This window comes from Balaenoptera musculus, chromosome X, assembly GCF_009873245.2.
Source record: "Balaenoptera musculus isolate JJ_BM4_2016_0621 chromosome X, mBalMus1.pri.v3, whole genome shotgun sequence".
In the NCBI taxonomy this organism is placed as follows: Eukaryota; Metazoa; Chordata; class Mammalia; order Artiodactyla; family Balaenopteridae; genus Balaenoptera; species Balaenoptera musculus.
The window spans coordinates 99,467,391-99,493,360 of record NC_045806.1 but is presented as its reverse complement, the minus strand read 5'-3'; the positions used below and the strand labels follow the sequence as shown (position 1 = coordinate 99,493,360).

Sequence of the window (25,970 nt, the reverse complement as noted above, 5' to 3'; positions counted from 1 at the left end):
AAAATATACTATTCTCCATTTCCAAGCACTTAAGGTGGATAAAGAATGCTTGCTGGGCAGAGAGTCACAGTCACCATGACCCATAAATAAGCTATAGATCAGCTTCTTATACTTTCTATATGCCTTTTATAATACCAAGAATACTGTTCAACCCATAGTACAAAAAAAAGAAATACAAGAGACTTTGGATGTAAAAGAGAATAAACGAGAGAAAACACTATCTTTTATATATCCATGGTGCTATCCATGGAATATTCTACACAATTCTGATTCCATCACTTTAGGAAAAACATAACGGGCTCTACGGTCTGGAATGACAAAGACTCAGAGGGGATACATTAAAATCTACAGGGGATCATGAGTGCATTCCTAAATTTTGGAAAACAGCTTTGAAGCTTAAGAGAATGGTAAATTTAAACTAGAAAAAAGTAACATCTAAACCTGCGTAACTTATTAGTTCAGGAAGAGGAATAAAGTAAAAATATAAATAGGTTTGGCAAGGATTTAAATGAAGAAATGGGTCATAACCTTCTAATCTATTATAGTAGAGAGTCCACAGAGTAATATATGTAACCTACTAAGATAGGTATGATAATCCCCTCTACACTTTCAAAACTGGCTCACTTCAAACACCAAAGAGCAGAGTAACTGACACAAACGCTGTCTGTTAACCAAAATCTTTATCTGATGAAATTATTCATATACATATACATAGGCATTCACATATAGAAAGACTATGATTTTCATGCAAAACGTATACAAATCATTAGATTGAATATCATGTTCAATCTTCATCAAGAGCCCCTTGAATGAAGAATAGTTAGTGTATGAATGGCATACAGTAACTGAACTGAATAAGAAGTAGCAGATAAAATTAATAAAGTCACAAAAGTCTAGAAGTACTTCTTGGCATCTAGGGAAAAAAAATAACATTTTCCAAACTGTTAGTTGACACTTACAGGTCCAGCTTTAGGAGTGTAACTTTTCTTTTACCATCTCTACCTGTTTCACTCATTTGTTGTGGTTTTTAATCTTAGAAACGACATTGCCACATGGAATCCAGCATTCAAACTTTAATAGCTAATCCTGCATTGTCTCAGTTGAAGGCAAGTTGCCATCAGAAAGATGTACCTTCATCAGTTCCGGATGCATGCTCCGTTCCAAACTGGCCATGATGTTCTCGGCTTTTCCTTGGCTGCTAGTTTCATCATCTGCGAATTCATTAAAAGCAGATGTTCTAAACCATGCAGACCATTACTAATCACCTAAGCGGAATATCCTAACTATCTCTCTCTCCCACCCCAACCTCTCCTACTAGATTTATTGCAAAGAATTTTGATTATGAAAGCACAGGGAAAACTCTAATGGACTTTTGAAAATCTGCCATGAATTCCCTATCTGTTTCAGTCTGGTTATATTTCATATGTCAGAGCCCATGTAGCATCAACTCTTAAAAAAAAAAAAGAAAGTAAGAAAAGAAAACCCTATCAACCTCCATAGTCACTTTTAATGAAGAAGTAGGTCAACCTTCAAGATTAAGAGTTCTATATTCACTCTACACAAAGGACATTCCCATGGATTAAAAACAAGGGCTTTACCTCAATGAATCATTTAAAAATTCTGACCTTGTGCTGTCTCTACCGTCTCCTTTTTCTCTTGCACTAAACTGTCGGTATTGATCTGAATAATCTTTTTCAAAGTTATCAACCATTCCTCCATTTCCTGCTCAGTTTCAGCAGCCAGATAATGGCTATACTTATCTAACATCTTGAGTTCAAAAGCATGACGGCGCATTTTGGGGCACTGGAGGGGGAAAAAAAAAAGACGTGTTCAGTTAGTTTAGTTGCCCTTTTAATATTAGATTTCATTAGCTTATTTATTTTTACCTCAGCTCAGCACATATGTACGTCAATACTTTCATGAAAGAATTGCTTCTTTCAACAAGGAACAGAAATTCCAAGACGATGAATGACCATGTCAAACATCTTATTTATTCCCCTCAGTACTGAGCACGGCAGTACATGCACAAAGTTGGCATAAAATACTACACGTTGAGTGAGTATTATCATTTAAGGCCTTCTGACATCCTCCACATTTGGATAATCAAACTACCACCATAAAAATAAGCAAATGTTTTACTATTTCCACCCTGCTTAAAGTTTTCCTGGCATATTCATAGATTTTCAAAATCAGCCCTTAAAAACAAGCTTAAATGTGACCTGAAATAAACCTGGTACTTGCTTTATATCACACCATAAAATGCAATATCACTATCTAATTCACTCTGCCATGCAGAATATGAAATGCACCACAGTAGCATAAAAGAAGACTGTAGTTGGGTCATATTAGATTGTGGCTCTCCATAAAAATGATGGAAATGGCCCAGGCTGAATACTAGCACACAAGGAAAATAAAAGCCCCTTCCTTTCCTCAAACACGATGACACCTCTTTTATATTACCACCTTCTCTGTCATGACAAAAGAAATGACACACTCTCCCCCCCTCCCAAATACCTCAGCATTAATTTCAAGAAAGGCTCATGAATCAATAATTTTCCAGTGCATGGTCATCATTCAAGAAGGAACCAAGAAAAGTTCCTCCTTCTCATCTTCAAAGCATAGTAAAGTATGAAATTAAACTGCTGTAGCAAGTCATAAAGATTTATATATTTGAAAATATTTGGGAGGAGGGAATCATAAATAGAGGGGAAAGCAGAGTCTGGGAGCACCAGAAAAGGAGGTCAATCCGGACTAGAGCTAATTGAGAAAATCTGGGAATTGTATGTGCCTTCTTCCTTTCAGTAGATAAGAAAGCTGTCACATATATATATATATATATATAAAAGAAGGCAACTTCTATTCACATAGATCTTTATATCTTTTATATTTTATGTTTTAAAGTGTTTCTTCACTTGCTCCTCGTGACAATCTCATTTGATAAAGCGAGTAGATATCATTAATCCCACTTTACAGTTCTGAAAACTAAGATTCAGGTAGGTTGAGGGTGTTGAACCAACATCTCCTGCCTTCCACTCAATGCAGTGCCCCTTCTTGTCGACCAGGCCACCCCGGCTCTGTAGTAATGGCTCCTATCCCACGGTCAATCAACTTCCTATTTAATCATCTCTCTGCCCTCTGCTTCCCACCCCATCCATGCTAACCCTAATGTCCCTGCCTCCTCAGTAACTCAAATCAGCAAACATTTGTTAAGCCCCTACTGTACGTACAACTCTGCTAATTACTATAAGGGACCCAGACATGAATATGACATGGTCCCTGTAATCCAAAAAGGAATGTGCAGAGCTAAGTACAGTGGTAGCACAGGGGAGGTGGAGCTTAATTCCATGAGGGTGAAGAAGAACACAAAAAATGTTTCACGCCACAAGTCCCATTTGAGCCAAGTCTTCAAAGATAAGATTCAAACAGGAACAGAAGGGGAAGTATATGCCAAGCAGAGAAGCAAATGTAAGAAAGGCACATAGGCGTGAAACTCAGCGGAGTGCTTAGCCTGGTGTGACTAGAGCACAGAATGTGTATGGGGATGCCGGGGGGATGGGGTTAGTAAGGAGAGTAAGGTCAAATCACTGCGGGCCTGCAATGCCCTGGTAAGAGATTTCGAGCTCACTCGGCAAGACAATAAATCAAGAGCCAAAAGGTTTTGAAGAGACAAGTGAAGGACCCCATCTACGTCTTAGGAAGCCGGACGACACATCAGAAGGCAGGAAGGTGAGACTCTAGGCAAGAGAGGATGAAAGGGGGAACCAGAGGAAGACAGTGAGAATGGAAAGACGGTAAGAGATTCAAGAGGCACTCTGGAGCAGACTCCAAAGGACTGGGTAGACACTTGAATAGTGGCACAGAGGGAGAGTGGGAACTCTGAAGAGGATTCTGAATTGCTAGTATGAATGTTTTGGTGGATACAGATGTCATTAACCAAGGCAGAAAAATACTGAGGTTCTTAATAGTTGATCAATAACCCTACCTGAACAACATCAATGCAGGCGTCCAAGTAGATGCAACCTTTAGATTCTTTTGAATTTTTCTCATCTTTATAGGAATTGAGAATATACGAACCATCAGGAAGCTGGGTTAAGTAAAAATACCGTCTCTTGAACACCTATGGGGGAAAAACCAGCAGTGACACATTTGTTATGTATACATTGCATTTGAACAAAAAACCTTGAAGGGCTTGCCACACGCATTATATCTGGACAATCTTCAGACAACTTGGGGAAGTCATTAGGAATTACCGTTATCTTGATTTTGTTTTAAGATGGAGAGCTTGAAGTCAAGTGGTTTACTCTCAGTCAAATATCTGGAGAAGAATTTTAACACTTTAAAGTTCATAAAGCATTTTTGTATCTGAATCACTATCCATTTCGTTACAGCATCCTTCTCCTGTTTAATTGCAAACCATGACTGGATTCTTATAATTTCGTTCACCTCACCACAAATCCAAGGGTGTATACATACACACATACATACACACACACACACACATACACCCTCTATCATACAGTTACATCTCACCTGCACATCTTATTGCACTCACCTATGCTGCTCCAGTGTCCCCACTCCCAAGAGTCCAGCTTATAACACACTCACAGGGAAATACTGAGAGCAATTAGTTGCCACCAGTTGCTGTTCAGCGCCCTGTATGCTGAGATTTGAGTCAAAAGGCCCAATGTGATTGGGCCACGCGTTTGAAATTAGGGATTCACAACAGTTAAGGAGTAGCCTGCTGCTACAAGTCACAGCGAAGCCCACAGGAATGGGGAAAAGGAGGAAAAGACAGCCTGATTCATTTATTCTGCCCCTCTACTCTCCCTTAAAAGACTCTTGGACCTGATGAAGGAGGTGGAAAAAGGGTTAGGCTTAGGATTCAGAGCTCTCTGATGAATCTATGCTTCTTTCAGTAAGCCACAGACTGCAAGCTGTGTTCAGCATTTGTTATAGTAAAATTCCCCTGGTTAAGAGATCTAAAAGCATTTCAGGGCGGGAATGGGAAGACAGACTAGGAAATAGCCTCTTGGTGATCATATTGAAGAAATGCATTCCTATGCATCTTGTCTTACAGAAGTCAGCTTTAAGACCTAAGTTAGCCATTTTCAATCACCCATCTGATAATCCAGTATGATCTCTGATTATTTTAAGAACTTTAATTATGGAAAGAGTATTATTTGGCAAGATTATTCTTGAAAACTACTTAACTCTTGGCAAAGTATCTAAAATATCAACAATTCATTTCTCCATGGCATGAGAGTAAGCAAAATATAGAAATAGGTTAAGGGGCATTTCTTTTAAGGAAAACCAGTAAAAAGAAATCATACGCTTGTAGTTATTTTTGACTTGTTCAAATATCCCTGATTTTAGAATCAATGACAAAAATATACCAGTGTGAGGAACACCCTAACAGGTTAGACTGGTAAATGCGTACTGCTTCTATTTCAGGGAGGGGCCCTGTGGGCTATATGGTATCAACAGAAAGAAGTCCAAGAAGAAAATACCACTTTGTTTTTCAATGCCAATCAAGTAAATATTACTGCATCAGTATACAAAGGCACAGAAAGTGTGTGTGTGTGTGTGTGTGTGTGTGTGTGTGTGCGCGAGATATCATTTTACCCACGTTTAAGTTTACTGCAACTATAATGAAGAAATCTAGATTCATATATAAGGAAAATGTTAATCATAACGGTGATCATATATATATGTGTATATATATATATATATATATTTACGTTTGCTTATTTTCATGACAGTGGTTCGTATCTGTTATTAAATTGATGGAACCAGAAGACCTAAAATGACATAATGAGCTGATTTCAAATGAACAAAACACCACTTTTTAGAAGTTATCACAATACTTACGTATGACAAAAATTAAAATACATTTTCCAGGCAAAAATTAACATAAAAAATTACAACCAGATTAGAATCTGAACCATGATCAAATCTAAAACTCAAAGTTCATAGATTCAGTGGTATAGTCTGTAGACTCCATTGGCAGAGTCCTTAGCCAGCAACAGAGGAAGGGAAAACACAGAGCAAAACATCTGTGGCACAGAGTCAAATTATAGCCTGCAAAATTTTTTTCATGTACAGCTCCCTCACCAAGCAAAGATGTTTTGTGGCAGCCGCCATTTCCAATATTAGCAAAGCACGATCATCACAATAGAGGTGGAAAGGGATCTGAAATTACAGTAAATCACTTCCTGTAACATTGCAATTATGTCTAAATGTGACACTGAGGTAAGGGAGCTCATGAACCTGGGGAGAGAGCAGATGCCTGAAAGTCATACGATCTTGATTCTCACCCAGCACTCCTGCTCCCCAGCAGTGAAACTGTCCTCAAGACTCAATTTCTCTCTGTTTCCTCACTTGTAAAATGATGGGATCAGATCAAATGATCTGTAAGATCCTTTTTTTTTTTCATGATCTACAAATAATTTTATTGAAAAGGAACAAATAACACAGCAGCCTTCCCAGCTGGGGGCCACACTCCCCAAGCGATTTCCTACAGGCTTAAAGCACTCAGTTTGCATAGTAAGGACATTTTTAAAAAAATCATTTCTAGAGACAGCAGACTCTGCCCCAACGACAGATCTGTAAGATCTCGAAGACGTCTTCTCATTCTAATATTCTATGATATATGTTGGGTTTCCACTTCTGGGAAGCTTTTAAGGTACTTTTCAAAGAAGAAAGGAGTATCCTAAATCTCATATGGAACCAAAAAGGGAAGTCAGAAACAGGATTTTTCTTTTTTTTTTTTAAGTGGGATGAATATCAGGAGTCCCACTTTTTTTTTTAATTAATTAATTTATTTATGGCTGTGTTGGGTCTTCGTTTCTGTGCGAGGGCTTTCTCTAGTTGCGGCAAGCGGGGGCCACTCTTCATCGCGGTGCGCGGGCCTCCCACTATCGCGGCCTCTCTTGTTGCGGAGCACAGACTCCAGACGCGCAGGCTCAGTAGTTGTGGCTCACGGGCCTAGTTGCTCCGCGGCATGTGGGATCTTCCCAGACCAGGGCTCGAACCCGTGTCCCCTGCATTGGCAGGCAGATTCTCAACCACTGCGCCACCAGGGAAGACCCAGGACTTTTTTTAATGTTGCTATTTAGGGTACCGGTCTACGTTGTTTTTTTTCCATTTTGAAAAGAAGACAACTGTTAAAATAATGACTATACAGAACAGTGGTAATTACCCTATATCATACCTTTCATCTGAAGGCCTCAAGTCCTTTGTAACCAAGAGCTAATTCTTTTAATGTCACTTGAGGATAAGCATTATTATCCACATTTTACCTAACAGCAAACTGAGAGACCAAGACCTCACTCAAGTTCACACAGACAAGTCGATGGTAGAACTGGAATCAGAATCATAGGACAATGACAAAGAGAATCTTGCCCACACCTTCCAATGGCTTCCCATCAAGGTTAGAATAAGACCCAAGATCCTTCCCCCATAGCCTGGGATGATGTACAGGCTCTGGCCTTGGATTACCTCTTGGATTTTATTTCTAATTATGCTGCTTCAGCTATACTGGCTTACCTGCTGTTCCTCAAACAAAAAAGCCTTCTTCGAGCCTTTGCACTTCATGTCCCCTTGGCCTGAAAGCCTCTTGCCCCACGTATCCACAGCTTCTTTCAGGTCTTCACTTGAATTTTACCTCCTCCGAGAGGCCTTCTATGACTACCTGCCCTCATGGCGGCACCTTATTTTATCTTTTTCATAGAATGATCACTATCCAAATATATCTTATTCATCTATCTATTTATTTGCTGTCTGTCTCTTTTAAACTGTTAAGGTCCAAGTCTCATCCACTGCCGTAGCCCCAGTACCTGTAACAGCGCCTGGAGAGCAATAAAATTTTGCAAAATGAACGAGGAATGAATGAATAATTCATTCTCCAGTACAGATTCTCCAGCGGTTTCATCGAATAGAAGGGTGTTTCTCTGTAACGCCCATATTCTTTTTCCTCCTCCGCACCTTTATTATTTTTCCTAGATGGTGAACACAGCTGAAAATTCCCCACCGTACTCAGTGAGAGGCATGGTTCCTAATGAGTGCCCCACTCAGACCACCCAGAAGAATAAAATAGAGAGTTAGCCAAAGGAGATAATTCTCTGGGAACAGGTCCTGCCAAGTCTCCTGAAGGCCCTGAGGTGTCTGGATGACAACTTTTTGAACATTTACCATATGACCCTTTCTGGAGCAGGAACAAAGGCCTTTTGTCACTCGGTTGAATCAAAGATGGAAGGCCAGAAAGTTTGAGCACCTAACATCCTCAAAATGAGGACAGCCTTTTATCATTTTATATAACAAATCTCAAGGGTGCTTACCTACGTGTGTTCCCTAGAGGGTAATTATTTACTGCTAAGTTCTATGAACCAGGAGCCCTGAGAAAGGATGGTCTGAAGGCTTTGGCAAAGTAGGTGGGCCAGGAGCAATGTAGAAATGGGGCGGGGGAAACTTACTTGACTCATGTCTCAGACAGAACAGGAAAAAAGAGGCAGCGAGGAAAAGGAGAAAGCAGGAGAGCAGGAGACACACTGGGTCTCAGAGCTGTTCGAAGCAAAGATGAAAGAAACAATGGGGAAGAAAACCCCACGACTTATCAGAAAATTGAACTGCAGTTAATTATACCAGAATGTCAGGAACGCCATCCTGCTGAATACCCCTACCAGTAGGTTGGCAACCTAATATATCACTCATCACTCTCCACTGTATCATTTTACAGCCCTACCAAGTTTTAATATATTACATAGGTCTACTGTCTGGGAGACTGGTTAAAAATCAAATAGCTTTTCTTTGATAATTCTATCATATCTAGGCACTGGAGATTTTTTAACTATTTAGTTTGAAGCAAAGTCTAAAAGGAGGGGTCTACAATCCACCCTTCTCATTAGAGACAAATTAATTTTTCTTTCTTAGAGCATGTCATGGTCCTGCTCAAATTTCCAATGACCCTCAGTTACCCACATGGTAAGGCTCCCATGCCTGATCTGGTATTCAAGGTGCTCTCACAATCCTACTAATAATATAAAATAATAACAATCTGTGACATCTGTGGAGTGCTTACTACGTTACAGTTTCTGGCTAAGTGCTTTTCTCATATTACATCAGTGAATCCTCATAATGACCTCGTGTGGTAAGTACTGTTATCATCTCCATGTTACAGAGGAGAAACTGAGGCACGGGGCAATACCAAAGGACCAAATCAACTCCATCTCCCATGACTACTCAACTTCACCTAACACACTTGTCCTGTACACACTGCCTGCCACCCTCACCTCCTTTCTGATTCCCTTCCTTGGAGGCCCCACCTCCTTCAAGAAGCCTTCTCTGACCCCAGATCACAGTGATCTGGACTCATATAGCACTGGGTCTCTGTACCACCTTGAAACAATACATTATTATTGTGTGTCTCATCTCCCCAAACAGGTTTAAACTCTACATGTTACACCTCTCTTTCTCTCTACCCTCCACAGTGCCAACACCTTGTACTAATAAGGTATTCAAGATATATTTGGTGATGATGAACTCATTGATTCCTAATACTGTCTGGCACATAAGAAGCCCCTAATAAATGGTTTTAAACAGTCACCAATGAATGAGGGAAATGGAAACATAAAAAAAACAAATTAGTGAGAAATCCCTTATCCAGTAAAATGAGTGTAATCCGTTTGTTAGCTGTGAGAGACGGACTGGGAGACTTGAGCATGCAGTGTATTAATATATCAAAAAGAAAAGATTTCCTCTTCTCTGTTCCAGTAAACATAGTGACCTTGGCCTCCCAGCAATTATTTTAATATCATCTGTGTTTTCTTAGGTAAAATCCTCTTTTGATTTGTTGTTCTCCCACTGCAGAAGGCCAAAAACCCTCCCGTAACAGTCAAAGAATAAGTGAGAACTTTTAGACTCTGGATATATAACAAATGGCTCTGTTTTGTGCAAAGAAGAAAAAAGAAGAAAGAAAGAGAAAGAAGGAAAGAAAGAAAGGAAGGAAGGAAGGAGGGAAGGGAGGGAGGGAGGGAGGGAGGGAAGGAGGAAGGGAGGGAGGGAAGGAGGAAGGAAGGGAGGGAGGGAGGAAGGGAGGGAGGAAGGAAAGGAGGGCACCGGAAGTGAGTCATACATCAAGCAGTTGAACTTGCAACCCTGATAACATACCCAGACACTTCAATGTTTAATTGCTAAGAACGGGGAGGAGGGAGCTGGAGGAATGTGACCAAATTGAGCCAAGAAGATGCATAAAGGTGGGTGTCCCAATGGGTTGGCCAAGAATCTATAGCAGATTTTTTTAAAATGAAAAACCACCGTCAAGATCAGATTCTTCCTTATTCCATACATCATTATACCCCTTAGGAAAAACAGTTCTAAATACCACGGGAAGGTCATGTCCAATATCAGAGCTATCTAGTCCACACTAAATTCCTTCACTGATATGGAGAGAAGCTGAGAAAAGCAGATGTCTCTAGCAGCTACTTGGGAAAGAGAGCATGGAGGCTTCTGTTAGGACTGGAGTTTCTGCCTGACGGATCATTTATTCTCTATGCTATCTAAAACTTCTCTCCAAAACTTTCCCAGGAGCTGACGAGTGGCAGTGGGGTGTGTTCTCATTATCTAGAAGGTACAAATTGGGGAAATTAATCACCTATGACAAGGCTTGTCTTGTTTTAACATGAACACCGAGAACAAAGCAATTATGAGCTGAGTAAGGTGGTCACCGTGCCCAGACAACCAACAGAGCTTCTGCGAGAGCTGCGTGTGGCCAACAGCCGCCTCCGTGAAAGGACATGCTCGGGCACTGAGAACTGTGACTTGGAGAGTGACACACATCATTAGCAGCTCTCCTGTAGCCTGGGTTCCTCGCGGCTAGTTCTCAGCCGATAATGGGGAAGCTCAGCAAGCACTTCTGGGAAAATAATGACAACTGCAGAAAATGGTGCAGACTATATCTAAACTGACCTAGCTGGCGGAAAGGTGTATACTGGGGAAAATACAAAGGTTTATTCCATAAATACGGGGTCTTCCAATCTTCCAATATGAAGAACTCAGCTTAGTTCCTTTACCAGCCCCTTTTCCCTAGAGCCCGTCACCATCGACTTGAATGTTCTTGCAAAACTGTCTGGCAGCTAGTTAGGGAGGTTGAACTTTCTAAAGCAGCCCATATATAAATTACTTTGGCTACATTATTCACATCACATCACAGGTCATGTGGTTGCTTTCTCAAAAGAACTTATAAAGTAGGAGTCTTCTGATTTCCTTTTATCTACTGGACGTTGCGGAGTCTTTTCTAACCCTCTTTCTTCCATTTTTTTCTTTCTAACCTTCTCTCATGATTCTATCTCTTCCTTCATGGCTATTAGATTGCCTTATTTCTGAGAGTCAAAAGGGCCAGGAAAAGGACTCAGACTTGTTGATAAAAAACAGTGTAAAGTGGTCATGCATGATTTCAAACTTTCCAAAGGACTGATTCTACACAGTTTTTAAAATCCAGAAATTTTTAAGTGAATAAAGATCTGTAAACTTACACCTCACTCTAAAAGACACCAAGCTGTCCTGCTTTAATCCTGTCATCCCCAGAAGGATCTGCAGGCCGGTGTCAAACCACAGTGCATCAAAGAAGTGCAGATAAAACAGGAGGGAAGACGCATGGCTCCCGTAGGCTGTTACTTGCCAATGAGTCATGATTAATACCCAGATCCTTCTGCTGTAGCTTCCTGGTTAGTCTGCTGTGTATTTGCAGGGGCTGTCAACACTTGAATTTCCTAATAGAAATGGCTCTTTGCTCTCAACTCTGCAAGCTCTAGCCCTGTGGTGCTCATTGCTGAAGCCAGCAAAGCTTGTCATCAGTGTGGGCTGGAGTTCCTTGCAGGCAGGGGACTCTGGATGCACCAAAGGTAAAACTGCCACCACGATCAGGAAAGTGACTCAGCCAACAGCATACGTGAATCATCTTCCCATTTGCTTAGCAGAGGCATTAATATGCTTCACTTCAAAGATTTACATGGCAGAAACAGATATGCAGAATTTTTCCTTTCAGAATGCCTCATGAACTCTGCAGCCCTTTACTGCAGTTCTTCTGTCTATGCCTGAGCCAATCCAGGCCTGAAGCAGGAAGAATGTGTACGATCCCCCATCCTGTACAGGGCACCTAGGGATACAAGCCTGAGGTCTCCAGTGCACCTCAGTTCACGGGCCTGGATTTCTGCTTTGGCCCTCACTCCAACCTCCAGCCTGACAACTACGAAACTGCCACCTATGCCCAATCCTCCCCCTGCCTTGCTCCATACTCACACGCCCTCTGTTTATGTAGGGAGAGAGAGCACAGTAAACACTGCAAGTTTCCACGAATTTCAACGATGCTAAACTAAATAAGAGTTAAAACATAGTTCTTATAGGAAAAAAATATCTTGGCAAAATCCCTGATGCCTTTAACTGAATCTGGCTGGACCTTTATCTGGAGGTAAAACCAGAAGAACATAGGGTGTATTTTCAGCTCCCAGAAATCCAAAATGGAGAGCCACAATCCATAATAAAGAATAGCTGGGATAAATGAAATCCATAACCAGAGACAATTCCCAAAGCTCATTAACGGCCTTTATATTTCAAATTATTCCTCACACATTTTTTTAAAAGAACTGTGTAGCACATATGACCAAATTGGTTTACTCTTCTTCTCCTTCCTCTGCCTACTGTTTGGTAGAGGTTTTAAAAGAAATAAGTGTTTTTATCTTATGTGAATTATATGTCACTTAAAAAAAAAGAAGAAGAAGAAAGAAGCAGCCAAAATATGAACAGCTGGGGATAAAAAAGAGGAAAAGCAAAGAGCCTAGCTCAGCAGCAGCAGAGCAACGATTAGCTGGAAACAAGCCGCAGCTGTCCCCTTCAGCCAGGCCACGTGGTCACCAGGTTGCCTCGGACCCACCCCCCTCCACACACCCCCACCCCCGCCACCCCCCCCACCCCCGCTTCATGAATTTATGGTTCCTGCCTGGCCTTTGTAAGCAGTGGAGTTTGCAATCTCAGGGGTAGACAATACAAAAGCTAAACAATCAATCTTTGACTAACTGATTGAATTGCTTTTCTATTTCTGTTGTAACAAATTACCACAAACTTAGAGGCTGAAAACAACATAAATGTATTATCTCACAGTTCTGGAGGTTAGAAGTCTGACATGGATCTCACTGGGCTAAAATCAAGGTAAGAGCAGAGCTGTGTTCCTTCCCGGAGGCTCTAGGGGAGAATCCACTTCCTTGCCTTTTCCAGCTTCCATTTCTTGGCCCTTTCTCCATCTTCAAAGCCAGTAACACAGCATCTCTCTCTGACCCTGCTTCTGCCCTCACATCTCTTTCCCCAACTCTCCTCTTCTGCTTCCGTCTTCCAGTTTAAAAGGACCATGATGATTACATTGGATAATCCAGGCTAACCTCCCTACCAGCTGATTAGTGATTTTAACTCCCCTTTGTCATGTAAGGGAACATTTACAGATTCCAGGGATTAGGAATGGACACCTTTGCATGGGGGTCTTTATTCTGCCTACTATATTAACCAATCTGTAGTTCACAAATTATGAAAGAAAATTTAAAGCATGCACTTTTTACAGACAACTGTATTTTGATTTATAATATATGAACTCCTAAAAAAGTTATATGTAAAGCAAATTATAATTTAAAGTCATTAGAATAACTCACTATTGAAAGGAATCCTGTGAATTGTTTTGTAAAGATATTAACTTCCTAATGTCTTGTTTTAGGAATCCAGATTTCCATACATTATATTTACTTAATGTTGAACTAAAGCTTAAGTATGGGTAAAGCATTTTAATATTTTGAGGTTAGGGGAAGGGGGTGCAGTCAAAAACCACAGAAGCATTTTCTAACAAACTGCCCAGAATTTTCACCTTCACACATGCACTTCGGAACCCGATAACTGATAGGTAATACGATAAACGCCTGAGTCTCACTTACTCAGCTAGGAAGCATCAACAGCCTGCTGATTAAGATCACAGGCTCAGGCATCACCCTTCCTCGGTTCAAATCCCACCTCTGAAAACTCGAAGCTATACGACCTTGGGTTAATCACTGAATTTCTTCGTGCCTCACTTTCCACATTTGTCAACCAAGAATAATAATAATACCTGTGTCTTAGGGCTGCCATGAGGATTAAAAGAGATACAGAATATGAAACATTCAGCATGGTGCCTGGCACATATTAAGTCATCAATAAGTGGATTTTCTTATCCTCACCACGTGCCGAGGCCCAGGCTTAGGTGCAGGACACATATAGGAAGCATCCTACCACTTGGATTTGTTATTTTCAGGGCTTGAAAATGAAAGTGAGAACAGGACATGACCACTAAATGGAAAGCAGCAGGCAAAATATTAAATTAAGATAAAATTTGAGTCTCCCCTTGGTAGACAACCATGGTTTCTGCTTGCAGGCTGTGTGAAAGACAGAATGACTTTTAATACTTAATGCAAGTGTGAGTCATCCTTGGCGAACCACATGATCTTCTATTGAATATCTGAAAGGACAGTTATATTTGGTATCAGGGAATCATTTGGTTTTCTGCTCAGAATCTTCAAGTAGCTTGTTAGTTTTACCTTCGGATTTTAATGGCTCTCCACAGCCTCCCGAACAAAAGCCAACCTCACGTCCGAGGCACTCAAAGCCACGCACAAACCCCATACACAAACTCGCTATTCTGGCCAGACTACAGAAGTCTCTAGTTCTGACAGCACTAAGGTACCGCTTGGTATAGTAGTTAATTTGGTATGTTTCTTATCTAGTCTGGAGGCTTTTGGAGGCCAGGGATCCCATCTTAGCGAGCCATATGTTCCCCACCGTGAACAGCGTATAATAAGCACCTAATTAATACCTGCTAAGGAAATAGAGTACCCTATTTTTCTACTCATTTACATTCATTTCCACACAGGAACCTTCGATGCCTTTTTTGTTTCAAAGCTATTTTCTTCATTCAACTGACAGCCTCCTTTTTAAACATCCTGATTCAGAAGATAATAATTACATTTCTTTAAAAAGGTGTACTTCTAAATTTATCCTGAGGTTTCAGAGTTCTTAAATTCCATACAGGGGCTTCCCTGGTGGCGCAGTGGCTGAGAATCTGCCTGCCAATGCAGGGGGACACGGGTTCGAGCCCTGGTCTGGGAAGATCCCACATGCCACGGAGCAACTGGGCCCGTGAGCCACAATTACTGAGCCTGCGCGTCTGGAGCCTGTGCTCCGCAACAAGAGAGGCCGCGATAGTGAGAGGCCCGTGCACCGCGATGAAGAGTGGCCCCCGCTCACCGCAACTGGAGAAAGCCCTTGCACAGAAACGAAGACCCAACACAGCCATAAATAAATAAATAAATTTAAAAAAAAATTCCATACATGTGTGAGAATCCTCTCACTAAAGATTTTTTTTTTTTGCTAGGGCTCCTTGTAAGAAATTTTGAAAAAGAAATATTGTTTCCAGACAGGCTAGTCATGGCAATATCCTTAAAATGATGAAATAATATAATAACTACTTCTTACCTTCATGGTAACCGTGATGGTGCTATTTACATTGGCTTTATGCAACCAGCCTTGTTTTATCACACCGCCCTTCTGAGAACATAACGATGAGGAATCCTGAAATAGAGCGAAAACCATCAGTAAAACAGCAGCTGGCTTGGCATCTAATCAAACAGTTGGGGGGCACGAACTAGGCCCTGCCTGACTTTCCAAAGCATAAAGTTCCCCCTACCCCCGCCCCCCACCGTGACGATGCCTGATTAAACTTGAAATTGTTAACTACAGGATGAAAGGCTCTGTGCCGTGCACACAGTAGGCACTCAGTATTCACTGGATCGTATGGACTGTCTTCTGGGAAAGTCTGCATTACATAAACAGTCAAACTGCACCTCAAAATGTCCCAGACATCCGGGCCATCTGTCCCAAGAGGGATCTATCAGGCAGGAGAGTCCAGATGAATCACCATGCCACATGCCCAGTGCGGGAAAAGCAACTCCACAAGCGCGTCCCACAGGTGGGAAAACATGTTTATACACACATCACAGCCCATTTCACTTGATTTTTCCTAAGCTCCATTTGGAAACGCAACAATTAAAAAAAATTTTTTAAAGACACTCGTCAGCTTGAAAGCTGGCCCCAGATCATTCAAAAACAATTCTTTCCCTCATCTTTTCCCAGGGAAATCTCTCAGCAGAAGTGATCTTGAAGAAACCAGTGCAGTTGCCCCCATCTTTACCTCATCCTTCTCACAGTCCTCATCAATCTCAAACACATGATTGGGAATCTTTTCTGGTCGCAGAGATTTGCTGAAAATACAAGAGAGCTGTCTTAGACACTAAGCAGAACAGACCAAAAAAAAAAAAAAAAAAAGCAAGATGAGTAGACTTCTCTCTTTCACAACCAAGGAAACGCCAAGACATAAGAAGGAGAAATTGTTTTCTCCTTTCCAAAGTCAGATTCTCCCCTCTGACTAAACTTGCATTACCTTTTGTAAAAGGACTCCCACATGCGCAGCCAGCAGCAAAGACGTAACTAAGCCCAAACTGCAGAAATTGCAAGGAATGTGTGCCAGAGCTGTCACTGGTGGTGGGACCTTATCTTTCCCAAGCCTAAAAGCAACATCAGGTCATTCTGGCTCTTCCGTCTGTTTGCTGTATGACCCTGGACTGATCATCTTAGCACTCAGCTTTACAGGACATCTTTAAGACTCAGTTTTCTCGTCTGGGAAAGTGCCTTGAAAACTACAAAAGGCTACACCAAGTCTTATTTCTCCAAAACATCTCCTGTATGATATCCTGTGAGGTTAACAGTATTATGGATGAGAAAGGGGAGAAAAGTGAGAGCTCAAGTGACTGAGTGACTAGCCCAAGGTCATCCAGCTAGGAAGTGGTAGAAGTAAGATTTGAACCCTGACAGTCTGGATCTTGGGCCAGGGTGCTCACGGCTGCCCTTCAACGCAACTCAAAGAGATGTACTTTTGTCAAGAGATGTCTGGGGCCATCAAACTGAGCCAAATGTCTTCTAGCTTTTTCATTGACAGCACTAGAAAATGCTCACTACATTATCCAGATTCAAAGAAAGATGATTTTATGGTCAATATAGATGTACCAAAGCCAAAAAGTGAACTTGTCCATTTTGGAAAAAATTTCAATGAGCAAAGTTAAAATATATCCAATTACCCAAAATACATTTACCAAACATGCTGGTTGTTTGAGGTTTTGCTTTATTATATGTTATAATTGAGAAGCTTCACAAATGGTTTGAAAAAAGGTAAAATGTTTAATAACTCTCCTCTTGAAAGTTTCCCTTAAATTCTAAACTTACCATGGCAACATTCGAAAGTCCCCAGAGAAGTCTTCATACTTGTAGTTTACCACATGCCAATCTGTGCTATAGGTTTTAATACACTGAAAGAAAATAAGAATCTTTAATTTGAAATGTAGGAAAAGTACATGTATATCTGCTTTTTTTATGTCTGGTAATAGGCTGAAAGACTTTTAAAAATCATTTGGGGAATGTTGGTACTGGGATCTTCCTTTGGGGATTAACCGTGTCTTCCTAAACCAGTTGGTGGCAATAAATACCAATTCATATGTTCTCTTGGACACTCTTGACTCCAAGTCCAAAGAGTGTTCAAATAAAAAAAAAGACTTCCCTGGTGGTCCAGTGGTTAAGACTTCACACTCCCAATGCAGGGGGCCTGGGTTCGATCCCTGGTCAGGGAACTAGATCCCACATGCCGCAACTAACAGCACGCATGCTGCAACTACAGATCCCGCATGCCACAAGAAAGATCCTGCATGCCAGCAACTAAGACCCGGCGCAGCCACATAAATAAATAAATAAATAAAAGTAAACAATGTCCTTTGCCTTCTAAAAAAGACTATGAATACAAGCTACTTGTGAAAGTATTTAAATTGTATCCTCTATATCACATCATATAGACTTGTTATGTAGGTCAGTTAAGTTCTAGTAATTTTATTTTCCATTTACACTAAAGAAAGAGCATTTTATTTTTTTAAATTTTTAAATTAATTTTATTGGAGTATGGTTGCTTTACAATGTTGTGTTAGCCTCCACTGCACAACAAAATGAATCAGCCATACACATACAGATATCCCCAAGAAAGAGCATTTTAAATACAGTATATATATATTTTTTTAATTTTTATTTATTTATTTATTTTAGGCTGTGTTGGGTCTTCATTGCAGTGCGCGGGCTTCTCATTTCGGTGGCTTCTTTCGCTGTGGAGCACGGGCTCTAGGCGCGTGGCTTCAGTAGTTGTGGCACGTGGGCTCAATAGTTGTGGCTCACGGGCTCTAGAGCGCAGGCTCAGTAGTTGTGGTGCACGGGCTTAGTTGCTCCGCGGCATGTGGGATCCTCCCGGACCAGGGCTCGAACCCGTGTCCCCTGCACTGGCAGGCAGATTCTCAACCACTGCACCGCCAGGGAAGCCCCTAAATACAGTATATTTAAAATGAATGAATGATGAATTTTCTTCTGTGGCCTTTGAGCCTCTTACCTCTTTGACAAACAAACTCTGGGCCCTCTTCTCACCATCCTCTGGTACAGTGGACTGCACCGTTCTGCGCTGACGACTTATCACCGAGATCTAGAAGACAAAGAACATCCTTGCTCTATGAACCGCCTTGAAAAATGCAGTTTTGTTCTTTAAAGAAGTGCTTGCAAACTCACAGATATATCTTCCATTGGAAACATAAGCAGGTCTCGGAGGGGGTCGCTGTAAATCTGGGTTTTTCTTTGGGTGATAACATTCTCATAGTCCAAGGGCTCAACAACTTTGGTCTTTTCCTTAATGAGAGATGAAAAGAAAGTTAATACTGTCAAACTCATGAGAGAGTAGTTCCTCCTCGTCATGTGTCAAAGATACATTATTTCACCAAAGAAGGGATTACTGATACTCAGCAATTAAAGGAGACACTTTTATGAGAGAAATATTCTCCATCATTAGACCCACACACCGAATACATACATATAAACACAGATCTCTCTGCTAAACACAAGAGTTCAGGAGAGACAGCCCTGTACTCTGCTTATCCGTGTGCCTCCCAACAATTTATTGAATTTAAGGCAAAACAAAAAGTGGCATATATGGAAGCCTGTCAGTTGATATTTACTGAGTATGCACTATTCACTGGGTAACTAAAGGGGAGAAAGTATCAACATTCCTGTGCCTACTTGGTACCAGGCACGCTGTCCAAAGGATGTCTCAAGTTTCCAAATAGCTGGGGCAGGCATGGGTACTGGAGATGCTTGAGCCAATGGGCAGGGCATGAGAGGATGAGGCTCCGGGTGGCAAAGTCAGGGGATCCCTGTGGGACTCCCAGGTGACCCGGCCATTGATAGTGGGGCCACAGCCCGAGGCCAAGGTTACAAGGAGCAGGGTTAGTGATAAGTAATAAGAGCATTTACCGAGCCTTTTCTAGATACCAGGCACCGTGCCAAGTGCTTTCTCTATATTTTTTCACATAAGACTCATAATAACCCTATGAAATAGATTAAATCTTTGTCGCCATTTTACAGATGAAGAAATCCTGGACTCAGAACAGGTTAAGTAACTTGCCCACCTTCAGAGCTGGAATTCAAACCTGAGTCTGTGACTCCAAAGCTCTGTTCTTTCCACCTCATACAGCCTTTCCTCCCCTGAGAAATACAGGAAAATACTAAAGTTCAAGGTACTGAACTTGGAATAGGATCCCATCACCTACCTTCCTATCATCTATTCCTTCACTGAATTTACCCTGATCTGATACACTGTCTATTTTACCTCTCTGCCTGTTTAAGGGCAGGGATTTCCCTTCATCTGTTCACCACTATAACCCTAGCACCTAGAACAGTATCTGGCACTCAGTAGACATCCAGTCATTAGTGTTGAATGAACTTGGAGATGTTCAGATTCTACCAGAGCCATGTCTCAACACACTATTGGAAACCCAGGCGGGTATATATTAGTGATTTCTAGTAATAACGTTTTACTTAAATTATTTTTCTTAATAATTTTATAATGAAAACTGTATAAAGAAAACTTGAATTTAAGATATATTAAAACTTAATATCATAATGGATGAATTTAAGATATATTAAAACTTAACAGCATAATGGAATAGGGGTTATATTTGTATTTGTGTACATAGTATTTGAGGCAGTCTCCAGTATACTGTATCCAGACAATCCTTTGAGAACCGTTTTTATACACGGTCACAGCTATATCGCAGTTCCATATCCGAAGGGCGTCACAGAGTTTCCTCTGTAAGATTAGTTAGGTGAGAGTAAACCACTCTAACGAATGAGAATCAGTGTTCAACAAGTCTAAAAGGTCCTAACAAAAACAGTATAGAGGTGCCTCAAGAAGTTAAAAATAGAACTACCATATGATCCAGCAATCCCACTTCTGGGTACATACCTGAAGGAAAAGAAATCATTATCTCAAAGAGATATCTGCACTCCCATGTTCACTGCAGCATTATTTACAATAGCCAAAACATGGAAACAACCTAGGTATCCATCAAGAGAGGAATGGATTTTAAAAACGTGACGTATACATATATACAATGAAATATTGTTCAGTCATAGAGAAGAAGGAATTCCGCTGCTTGTGACAACATGAATAAATCTTGAAGGCATTATGCTAAGTGAAATAAGCCAGACAAAGACAAAGACAAATACAGTATCACTTATATGTAGAATCTAAAAAAAAGTAGAATGGTGGTTGCCAAGGGCAGGGGGATGAGGGAAAACGGGGAGATGTTGGTCAAAGGGTACAAACTTTCAGTTATAAGTTGAGTGAGTTCTGAGGATCTAATGTACAGCATGGTGACTATAGCTAACAATACTGTATTACATACTTGAAATTTGCTAAGAGAGTATATCTTAAGCATTCTCACACACAAAAAAGGTAACCATGTGAGGTGATAGATGTGTTAATTAATTCGATTGTGGTAATCATTTCCCAAGGTATATGTATATTAAATCACTGTACATTCTAAATATATACTTTTATTTTTCAATTATAGCTCAATAAATCTGGGGGAAAAAAAGATCCTAACAAAGATATATTTCATTTCAAGTCTTAAATTTGGATTTACTGACCCATGAGATCAAATCAAGCAGATCATCCCTATCATGTCTATGGATACCCGTGCAAAACGAGTTGAAATAAAAGAAAAAAAACTCCTATTTTGTGAACTCAGAGATTTTTCTGATAGGAACATTTGACCCCCTTGTCCCATATCTACCATGTTTCGTGGACCCAAGTGAAAGGACACTGTGACTGCAGCTTGAGCCCTAACACTTAGAGTCTGTGATCAATTTCTCAGAGAAGTTAAGTGAATAAAGCCCCATCTAAGAAGGCAAGCCTTGGGAGATTGGGACTGACATATATACACTACTAGGTATAAAATAGATAACTAATGAGAACCTGCTGTATAGCACAGGGAACTCTACTTCACTTTGCTGTACAGTAGAAACTAACAACGCTGTAAAACAACTATACCCCGATTAAAAACAAAAAAAAAAAAGGCAAGCCTTAAAGACTGAAAATAATTTCAAAGTTTTGCTTTCGGTGCCAACTATCTTCCCAATACAGACTGCAAAAACAGTCCTCCAATTTCATTGTTTAACCTGTTGAATTAGCATCTGTTAATCTTCTCTGCACAATAATTTCACAGGTACCTGCTCCAAGTAACTTTGAAAAAGAAAATCCTCCTTCAGCTTTCTAACCTAGTTGTCAAATTACTATGCTAAAGGGTACGTCAAAATGAATCACTTGTTTAAATGTACAGTATATGCCTTCTAAAAATGACACTTCCAGCTCTCCCTGTGTTTCAAAGGCCACATATTCATGTTACAGAAAACGAGGTTTCACTTTTCATAGAAAACGGATTCAACTAAGCATTCTCGGTCTTCACTCCTACTCCTTTGTCAGGGATAGCTCAACTGCAGAAGAAGCTGGGGTGGCTATTCTGGGTCCCACAAACCTTCCCCTAGAAGAAGATCTAGGCCTGTGAATCAGGCTTCATTTTTACAAAAAGAAAAAGAGAAGGATTAAGGGCCCCCTCCCATCCCCCAGCTGCCTCCAATCCCCATGTGTTTCTCCAGCCCTCTCCCCGGAATTAAAAGCACAATTCGAGCTGTCAGTAGGATTCAGCTGTAACTCTCTTGGCATCAGAGACAAGGAAAACCTTTGACTTTTAGAATTACCATGATTTAATGGCAGCTCTGCCCGGCGGTCTAGAACATAACCCTTATCTAACTTTCCTATTCGGCTTTATCATTTGATTATCAGACTTACAGGGTTACCCGAAATAAAGCTTCCGTCACACACAAAAAGGGTCTTTCTCTCAGGTTTGGGCACTGCCTTCCTGCCAGTTCGTGCACTAACTGGCCTGAAAAGGTGCTTTTGCCTAACGCAAGAAAACTGTGTTATAATAATCAGTAGTTTAGGGCTTCCCTGGTGGCACAGTGGTTAAGAATCTGCCTGGCAATACAGGAGACACGGGTTCGAGCCCTGGTGCGGGAAGATCCCACATGCCACGGAGCAACTAAGCCCACGAGCCACAGCTACTGAGCCTGCGCTCTAGAGCCCGCGAGCCACAACTACTGAGCCCATGTGCCACAACTACTGAAGCCCCTGTGCCTAGAGCCTGTGCTCCACAACAAGAGAAGCCACCACAATGAGAAGCCTGTGCACCACAACGAAGAGTAGCCCACGCTCGCCGCAACTAGAGGAAGCCCATGCACAGCAACAAAGACCCAATGCAGCCAAAAATAAATAAATAAATTTATTTTTTAAAAAAATAATAATCAGTAGTTTATAAACACCCAAATAATAGCAATAGCTGCGTCCTTCTATAAGTTCTGTAGCAGCGTTAAGTAAAAGGCAAAAGCATTTATATAATCTGGAGAGAAGCAAGCATATGTTTCAGTCTTCTCTTCCTAAGTAGTGACAGGAAAACCGTCAGCCTAAATTTGGAACCTACTCAGTTTTCACCATGCAGGGGGAAAAAAAAAAAAAGGTTTGCCTTTGAAAGTTCTCATTCACTGATTCCTGAGCTCTCTTGAAATAACTTGCTGCTCATATTATTAGGGTTTTTGGTGGTTGTTTCACTCCAAGATGACTCTGCAGTCTTAAGAAAACACTTTCAACATATATTCTACCTGTTTCTTAACCAAAACTCATCAAATAGACAAGGAAAATACTATCATTTCAACTTTGTACATGAAGAAACTGGCTTGGAGGCTTAAGATCAGCCGTCTACATCTAGCGGTAGAATCAGGATTCAAATCCAAGTCTTCCAACTACTGATCCTTTTTCTGTTCTTAAGTGTCTCCCAAACTCGACTTACTCATGGTACAATCTTCAAGATTTCTGCCACAACTTCTGCACTATCATATACGTCATATTTTTCTTCAAATCAAATCTCTTTTTCATTGAAATACATTTATTGAAACAGTAAGCTTTATATTAGCCCCCCAAAGGAAAATAAGTCAATATTTTCCTAATCCCTAGAAATATAAACTTTTAAATGTCAACCTTTGTGCCATGGTTCAGGACACAGTACACTCTTCCAGACTTAGGCCACTCGCACCAAATCTAAATAGACTTCCATGTGTAAACCCTCAAATTGTGAAGAAATGCACAATTCCGCAAATGGAGATAACTTTCTGATGTCTAACATAGAGTGAAAGGACCGAGACTGAAAAAGGGAACTCATCAGTACAGATTTGGTTACAGTCTGCTTCTTGGTACAAAGAGAGGAAGCAATGGATTCTTACCGGGAGTCACTAACAGCATCAAACACTTAAGACTTTATGATTTTGTGGTGGCCCCTGTACATCCACTGTACAGGATGACTGATCTTTCATCATCTTAACTATGTATGTATAAATGCAAAACCAAGCTTGCGACCCTAAAGTGATATGTAAATATGTATATGCAGGTATACAGTCAACCCTCCAACCACTCATGTATTTACAAGCGCACATTACCAGTAAGCCGGTTTATGCTCTCATTAGAAACTTAAGCATATCATTTCAATTGCATTTTTAAAAAGCAATCATAATCGCGTAATATTTCCGTGTCAACAGTGCAAACTCAGCCTGGGTTACTTTTGCTTAGATATTACACCAAAGGTCACTCGTTTGCTGGTAAATTTTCGACTTTTAGAAACTAGTTCTCCTTAAGAATTCTAAGAATGTCTCTTCTGCAAGTCTGAAGTGAACACTGGCTTCACAGAATCCCTTCTGCATCACACTGGGAGGGAGAGCAGAGCAGGCAGAAGGCTTAGCAGTGGGGCACGGAGCCAGTTCAAAAATCTCCCACTGCCACCCGCTTCTCCACATTAAGTTTTGGTGCCAGACGGAGCACGGCAACGACTGGTTTGAGAAGGAGAATGATTTAGCCCAAAAGTTAGAAGCTGATTTTTGCAGTATTGTGATCAGACTGTTTGAATGGCATCTGAACATAATCTTATTAAAAATAACAACCATCTTAGAAAAGAAGGAACAGACTCAAAAAGAGGGGGTTACTCCGCAAGTCTCTCCTTCCCATCCTTCCCCCACCTCCCTCCCTTGGGAATGTCTCCAGACCCCCTAAGGGATTTAGCTCCCCTTTTGTTTCAGACATTTGGAGCAGGGTTTGGAGCGCTTTCTCCAGAGATCTCAAAATAACACTTTGCGCTCAAAATGGCCACTGGGGACATGCTGCTTCCGGCAACGCAGAAAAGAAAGTGGGTTTGGTGGTAGAGCACGCTTATCAAGTCCCTGCTAAGGTCCAGGCTGTGTGCTAGCCCTTGAGAAGCTCACGGTCTAGAGCGGGAGGCGGATAAACCTAAGACGTTTAAGTTGATCACAGAAGCTGTTATAACTTGAAGCACCACTTGGCTTCCATGCATCTGTCAGACCCTCTGATACCACATCGTCTTCCAACAAAGCGACTGCACAAGTGTTCTTGCACATTAAAGTGTGCAAGCCCATCTATTCACATTTATATCAGTCAGAAGAATTTCCCTGTATGGGTATACGTGGTCTCGGATCATTTCATCTTGTCTTCTACTTTAGTTGATAAATTCTGTAAGATCGGAGACTAGGTAACTGTCAAGAGTGGTGTATGACGGTGAGGAGCAGCAAAATTTGGGCTGTGACTAGCAGAAGTGAGAAACGTCACCACTGCAGACTAGAGATCTCTAGAGGGGGACCCTACACAGCACGGCAACAAAGGAACCATAACTGTAAGGAACTTTTTCATAAGGTTCACGTCAAGAGTATTTGACTTTGTTATGACCTTGTCTTTTCTCAATCATATGATTACCTTTCACCAGCTCATTTCCTTCCCTCTTTCCCAAAAGGAACTCAAGTACCAAAGAAGCTTTGAATTAATATAATCTGATGATGACGCTAGGGGAGGGAAGGCCATCTTTTCAGTTAGTACAACCGACTTGGCAAAATAGACACGAACATATTTTATTTTATTTTATAAATGTATTTATTTTTATTTTTGGCTGTGTTGGGTCTTCGTTGCTGCTTGCAGGCTTTCTTTAGTTGCGGCGAGCGGGGGCTACTCTTCGTTGTGGTGCGCAGGCTTCTCATCGCGGTGGCTTCTCATTGCAGAGCACAGGCTCTAGGTGCACGGGCTCAGTAGCTGTGGCTCGCCGGCTCTAGGGCACAGGCTCAGTAGTTGTGGCACACGGGCTTAGTTGCTCCGCGGCATGTGGGATCTTCCCAGACCAGGGCTCGAACCTGTGTCCCCTGCGTTGGCAGGAGGGTTCTTAACCACTGCGCCACTAGGGAAGCCCGACACAGACACATTTTAATAAAGATTGTTTTTCAGGACAAATGTTGGCACAAAAACCCACATACAGATCACATTCAAGACACTGACCTTTCTTAAAGCTAAGAGCTAAAGGGAAAATCATACTTTTCATGAGACCACTGGG

The 25,970-nt window shown here is 41.1% G+C and overlaps 1 protein-coding gene across 3 annotated transcripts in view; it reads right to left on the bottom strand.

Moving 5' to 3' along the window:
* DOCK11 (dedicator of cytokinesis 11) overlaps nt 1-25,970 on the bottom strand; it is a 188,423-nt gene that overhangs the window by 129,445 nt on the left and 33,008 nt on the right. For all 3 annotated transcript variants that reach the window (XM_036840277.1, XM_036840275.1, XM_036840276.1), the window contains exons 2-9: nt 18,712-18,828; nt 18,539-18,628; nt 17,341-17,423; nt 16,253-16,322; nt 15,538-15,633; nt 3,983-4,117; nt 1,626-1,803; nt 1,132-1,211 (exon numbers count right to left, since the gene is read on the bottom strand). In XM_036840277.1, the coding sequence (XP_036696172.1) occupies nt 1,132-1,211; nt 1,626-1,803; nt 3,983-4,117; nt 15,538-15,633; nt 16,253-16,322; nt 17,341-17,423; nt 18,539-18,628; nt 18,712-18,828 (849 nt within the window). The remainder of the gene's footprint in view (nt 1-1,131; nt 1,212-1,625; nt 1,804-3,982; nt 4,118-15,537; nt 15,634-16,252; nt 16,323-17,340; nt 17,424-18,538; nt 18,629-18,711; nt 18,829-25,970) is intronic.